This window comes from Camelina sativa, chromosome 6, assembly GCF_030686135.1.
Source record: "Camelina sativa cultivar CO46 ecotype springtype chromosome 6, ASM3068613v1".
Lineage (NCBI taxonomy): Eukaryota > Viridiplantae > Streptophyta > Magnoliopsida > Brassicales > Brassicaceae > Camelina > Camelina sativa.
The window spans coordinates 13,974,659-13,980,658 of record NC_141885.1 but is presented as its reverse complement, the minus strand read 5'-3'; the positions used below and the strand labels follow the sequence as shown (position 1 = coordinate 13,980,658).

At 37.1% G+C, this 6,000-nt stretch overlaps 1 protein-coding gene across 1 annotated transcript; it reads left to right on the top strand.

Moving 5' to 3' along the window:
• Positions 1–1,984: 1,984 nt before the first annotated feature.
• Positions 1,985–4,342, top strand: LOC104790814 (enoyl-[acyl-carrier-protein] reductase, mitochondrial). The gene is made up of 10 exons (XM_010516597.3): positions 1,985–2,298; positions 2,394–2,491; positions 2,631–2,762; positions 2,868–3,011; positions 3,097–3,199; positions 3,279–3,378; positions 3,458–3,534; positions 3,620–3,698; positions 3,885–4,003; positions 4,094–4,342. The coding sequence occupies exons 1-10, from the start codon at positions 2,117–2,119 to the stop codon at positions 4,185–4,187; spliced, it is 1,128 nt and encodes a 375-aa protein (XP_010514899.2). The 5' UTR covers positions 1,985–2,116; the 3' UTR covers positions 4,188–4,342.
• The last annotated feature ends 1,658 nt before the right edge of the window (positions 4,343–6,000 follow it).

Sequence of the window (6,000 nt, the reverse complement as noted above, 5' to 3'; positions counted from 1 at the left end):
CATATTTTGTGTTGGTCCAGAAACATATACACTCATAAGTGGTTAATAAACAAAATAAAAATTAACAACATTGATTTATTTAGAACATTGAATATCAATCATGTGGATTAGTAGTTATGGATACTTATCTTATAATATCTTGCTCATTCTTTACATGAGCAGAAAGTTGTCCAAGATAAATTAGCCACATAGATTTCTTTTAGCTAAATGTTTTTGTACTATTTTTCAGCTAGAAGTAGGTATATTAGAACTTAGAAGTGTCACTAGAAGCATACTACACAATAAACATGGTCATTATTAATCACAAAGCCTATCCACCAAATTCTGACCACGTGGACAAGCAATCCAGATGAAATTTATTGACAAGTTTGTTGCATGTTCAAACATCACTATAGTTTAGCCACTTAGATGTCTTTTAGCCAAATGTTTTTGTACTATTTTTAAGCTAGAATTAGAGATATTAGAACTTAGAAGTGTCACTAGAAGCATACTACACAACAAACATGGTCATTATTAATCTCTAAGCCTATCCACCAAACTCTGACCACGTGAACAAGCAATCCAGATGAATTTTATTGACAAGTTTGTTGCATGTTCAAACATCACCATAGTTTAGGGTTTAGACATTAGATGGTATATAGATTCAATGTCTATGTTTTGAGTTCAAATTGTATTGTCTAAGGTTCAAGGTGTAGGATTTAGGGGTTAAGGTTAAAAGTTTAGGTTTAGGTATGTGGATGATGTGTCTATATTTTTAATTCATGGTTTAGGATTTAGGGTTCAAGGTGTATGGTTTAGGGTTTAGGATTTAGGATTTAGGGTATAAGGTTTACGTTTTTGGGCTTATATGGATTTAGTCTATTTGGTGTTAGGATTTAATATTTAGGGTATAAACCCTAAACCCTAAACCCTAAACCCTAAACCCTAAACCCTAAACCCTGAACCCTAAACCCTGAACCCTAAACCCTAAACCCTAAACCCTAAACCCTAAACCCTAAACCCTAAACCCTAAAAGAAATCCTTCTAGCTGAAAAATAGTACAAAAACATTTAACTAAAAGAAATCTATGTGGCTAATTTATCTTGGACAAATTTCTGCTCATGTAAAGAATGAGCAAGATATTATAAGATAAGTATCCATAACTACTAATCCACATGATTGATATTCAATGTTCTAAATAAATCAATGTTGTTAATTTTTATTTTGTTTGTTAACCACTTATGAGTGTATATGTTTCTGGACCAACACAAAATATGAAGCAAGGAGCTCATGGTGTCTATGGATTTAATTGTGTGGATGTTGTATGATGATTATTTGGTCTGTCTACATTGGTATCCACAAAAAAATATCCATAGCCATCATTCAACTACTATTCTTCAGCTTAATGTCTAGATATGCTTTGTGAATCCATGGAGACCTATCCACAGTTTTTCTATCCACTAAACTTTGTTTTTTTTTTAAAGTGAATAGTTTTGGTTTTAGGTTCAAGGGTTTATGTTCTAGGATTTAAAATTTAGAATTAAAGGGTTTTGTACTTATTTGGTCTATGTTGTGTTATGGATAATATGTTATGGATAAAGATCTAACCAAATTTATGTATGTATATTTTGTATGAATAAACACAAGTAACTATCTATTAACAATACTGCAATTGATTATCCACTTATAATTGAACAAATGTTCAACGACTGATGGATACTGTATAATCTAAAAATTCATAAAAAATATAGCAATATGTATCTTAAAATGTAGAAAATATATAATCATAATATATTTTATATAAATAAATAGAAAATTTGTTTTATGATAACAAATAAATATATTTTACTTTGTTAAAGTGTTAACAACAAAAAAGAAGAGAAAAAGAGAGAAAAGAAGGAGAGAAAAAGAGGTAAGTTGTTAGTAAGGGCAAAAATGTAAAAGGAAAATGGACACATAAGCAAAAAACTTGGAAAAGTATACCATGAGTGGAAATTGGGTTTTTGTGACAATACTTTAGGAGAAAGTGGGTTTTCATGACATTTGCTCTTTCTTTAATAAGTAGAAAAAACAGAAAACGACGTCGTTACGCGAATCGCTGTTAGAAAAAGAGCGACTGTGGTGACGGCGGAGAAATATGGCGGCGTTGATGAAGTCAGTCACCGTCCGAGCTCTAAAATTCTCATCGGCGGCGAGTTTCAGGTCAACCCGATGCAGCAAAACCCCAACACTCTGTATCAGATCATTCTCCACCGTTATGTCACCACCGTCCAAGGCCATCGTTTACGAACAGCACGGCTCTCCCGATTCTGTCACCAGGTTCGTCCGTATACACGTTCACTCTGTTCTTGCTTATACGTACGCGTAATCTCAAATATTTCAACTCTTTCTCTTTTTTTTTTTGGTGAAGACAGATTGGTGAATCTCCCGCCGGTGGAAGTGAAAGAAAACGATGTTTGTGTTAAAATGATCGCCGCGCCGATCAATCCCTCTGATATCAATCGAATTGAAGGTTACAAATTCTCCATTGTTTCCTCTTCTTCTCTAATTCATGAACATTGTTGTGATTAGTGTATGTTAATCTAATTAATTAAGAGTTTTGTGATTTAGATAGTGAAGTTTCAATGTTGAGAAAATGATGATTGTTTTAGGTGTGTATCCGGTGAGGCCACCGGTACCAGCGGTTGGTGGTTATGAAGGTGTTGGTGAAGTTTATGCAGTTGGCTCTAAGGTCAATGGTCTTTCTCCTGGTGATTGGGTCATTCCATCTCCACCATCTTCAGGTAGGAGGAATCTGAAACTTGGATGTTAGTTTGTAAAACAGTTTAGTTATTGGTATCCACTTTTGAGTTTTTGAAGCATGGTGATGGAAATCTCTCTGGAACTAGGGACTTGGCAGACGTATGTTGTGAAGGAGGAGAGTGTGTGGCACAAAATCGATAAAGCGTGTCCAATGGAGTATGCGGCGACGATCACTGTTAATCCACTGACGGCTTTAAGGATGCTTGAGGACTTTGTGAACTTAAATTCTGGTTTGGACTGTTATCTTATGTCTTTGATGTAATTACTCCTTACTTGCTTTTTTTTTTTTACTAACCAAGTAATCAACTGAAGCAGGAGACTCTGTGGTGCAGAATGGTGCAACAAGTATCGTGGGTCAATGTGTGATCCAGTTGGCAAGACTCCGTGGCATCAGTACCATCAACATTATTCGTGACAGGTGAAGTATATTATGAATATAAGATATTGGTTACGAACAATCAAAGCGGCTCTTGTCAAGTAAAACTGTCGTGTGGTAGGGCTGGGTCGGATGAAGCAAGAGAGCAGCTGAAAGCTCTAGGTGCAGATGAAGTGTTTTCAGAGAGTCAACCCAATGTAAAGAACGTGAAAAGTCTTTTGGTAAGATTTATGTTTAGCAATTCTATCGCAGAAATTGCTGAGTATCTGAAGCTTTAACATATGTGTGTTTGTTGTCTAGGGTAACTTACCTGAACCAGCTCTGGGATTCAACTGTGTTGGTGGAAATGCTGCTTCTCTTGTGCTCAAATATCTCAGGTGCAGTGAACATCTCCGTTTTTACATACTTCTAGCTAAATGAATTACCGCTGTGCTGAAGGTAGTGGATACATAAATGTTTCAGGGAAGGAGGAACCATGGTAACATATGGTGGGATGTCCAAGAAGCCAATCACTGTGTCAACAACATCTTTCATCTTTAAGGTAATTGCTAGATCATTCGAAAAAAATAAACTGGCATCAGTGTGATTTAGAGTAGTAAATTTAGATCTTCATTCATAGTTGAAAAAGTACCCCAACTGCACAAACCGGTTTCTCTCACTTCAAATTCGTTGGGTGTACATGATCTATGGCTTTTGTGCACTGTGTTAAAGTTTGATTGCCCTACAGGATTTGGCCTTGAGAGGATTCTGGCTGCAGAGTTGGTTGAGTGTGGGTAAAGTAAAAGAATGCAGAGAGATGATAGACTATCTCCTCGGGCTTGCACGAGACGGAAAGCTAAAATACGAGTGAGTCCTTTTCTTAAATAAAGATTCTTAGCTCCCTTGAAAAACTATCTTCGGCTACCATATAAACCAATGGTTGTTTTCTTCTGACAGAACGGAATTGGTTCCCTTCGACGAGTTCCCTGTTGCTCTCGATAAAGCTCTCGGGAAGCTAGGTAGGCAACCTAAACAAGTCATCACATTCTGAAGATTCCTTCGTGTGAGCCATGTTAGTGTTAGCTATTACTGTGATGATGCATGATGGACTTTATTATACGGTATCTGCGTCCTCTTGTCTAATGTATCAATGAGAACGTAAACTTCATTAAAACCAAAATAAATAAATCGTTATGCTTAAGTTCAGATTGTAACTCCATGGTCATGTGTTAATATATTACTCTGTTCAAACTTCCAAATTATTAGAAGCTGACTTGGTTTCGAGGTGATGTTGATTTTAACCTAAATTTAGAGATAAGCTTTGTAACTGTTCGAATCAAACCAGAGTTGTTTCACATCAGGTTCAGCTTAGTAGTTAGTAGATTATAATAATTACTAGTTTTTTTTTATTGAACAAAATATCATATGATATACATTTACCAAATTTTAACATTAACCTTTTTTAAAATATGGAAAGCATGCCTACTGCTCACCCCTAAACTTAACCGGAAAAATTAGATGGACTAGAGAATCATTAAAGCCGGTTTCTTTTATTGATCATGAACAGCTCAAATGTTACAAAGGAAATCTCACTTGCTTGGATTGCAAGTTAGGGTTCTTTTAAGGTGAGCTTATGTACAGTATAAGGTTCTTGAGTTTGGAAGTTGTGTCTTGCTTGGCGGTTGAGATCACTCTTCATATCCTCGAGTTGTTGACCATTCGATATGGTTTGTTTACATTATTGTCGGGAGAGAATCTTCCTTTTTCAGTCTTCATTTTTTTTCCTCTCCGCTCCAAGTTGGATGATGTCTTCCGAACATCCTTGGTCGGTCTCTTGACCAATGGATCTCCGAGCTAATCAGGCTTTTTCCTCGAAACTAGATTTCTTATTGGACCGCCAGACCCAAAATATAAAAATGGTTTATTCTTGGTTCAAAATCGGGTTAATCGATTGGTGCTAAACCACTCTCTTACACCTACCACTGGATTAGCCAAAAACAAAAGAGTATTAACGAGACAGCCACCTTCGTCTCTCTTGCCGATAGCAACCCTACTTGCTCCGATTAGGTTCGTCGCTTTGTCCTCTGTATCCTAACCAGTTGCTTTCTTTCTGTGTCCCTTGGGCTTCAAAACCATACCTTTCGTTTTGATAGAAACATGATCTTAGCGTAACTGCTTTGTAAGAAAAAGCTCCTTAAGATCATAGTTTGATAAAAAAAAAAACAAGGTTTTCTTATGAATTTGAAAATTCATATTTGACTCCAGTTGTTCACTGTACTTCTCCTTTCCCATAATGAAGAAGAAGCTGTCACTTGGTAATTCCCCCTCGTCCTGTATTGTATTGATTCAAGAGTATATATACAAGTATATTAGGTTTACATAAGGACATAATTGGAATATTACAGTATTCATATTCTATCACTCACCCGCAGTCAAAGCCGGATTGTTCATGACGCCGAGAATGGACTTGAACTCCATGAATAGAGGTGTGTGAAGACCCTTTGTGAAGATGTCTGCATATTGGCTTGACGAAGGTATGTGTAGAACACGGATGTGACCGAGAGCTATCCGCTCACGTACAAAGTGGATATCGATCTCCACATGCTTCGTACGTTGATGTTGCACCGGGTTGGAGGAGAGGTAGACAGCGCTCACATTGTCGCAGTAGACAAGTGTGGCAGTGGTGAGGGGACAATGAAGCTCAAGGAGTAAGTTGCGTAGCCACACCGTTTCAGCAACCACATTGGCCACACCTCTATACTCTGCTTCGGCACTTGATCTTGAAACTGTGTGTTGACGTTTGGAAGACCATGAGATGAGATTGTCACCATGAAAAATGCAGTAGCCAGAGGTGGAGCGTCGCG

Bases quoted from the DNA above. Each gene is read 5' to 3' on its own strand.
- LOC104790814 (XM_010516597.3), top strand. From the start codon at position 2,117: ATGGCGGCGTTGATGAAGTCAGTCACCGTCCGAGCTCTAAAATTCTCA. The intron at 2,492-2,630 runs GTTACAAATTCT...TGATTGTTTTAG, and splicing joins TGATATCAATCGAATTGAAG to GTGTGTATCCGGTGAGGCCA. The intron at 3,379-3,457 runs GTAAGATTTATG...TTTGTTGTCTAG, and splicing joins AGAACGTGAAAAGTCTTTTG to GGTAACTTACCTGAACCAGC.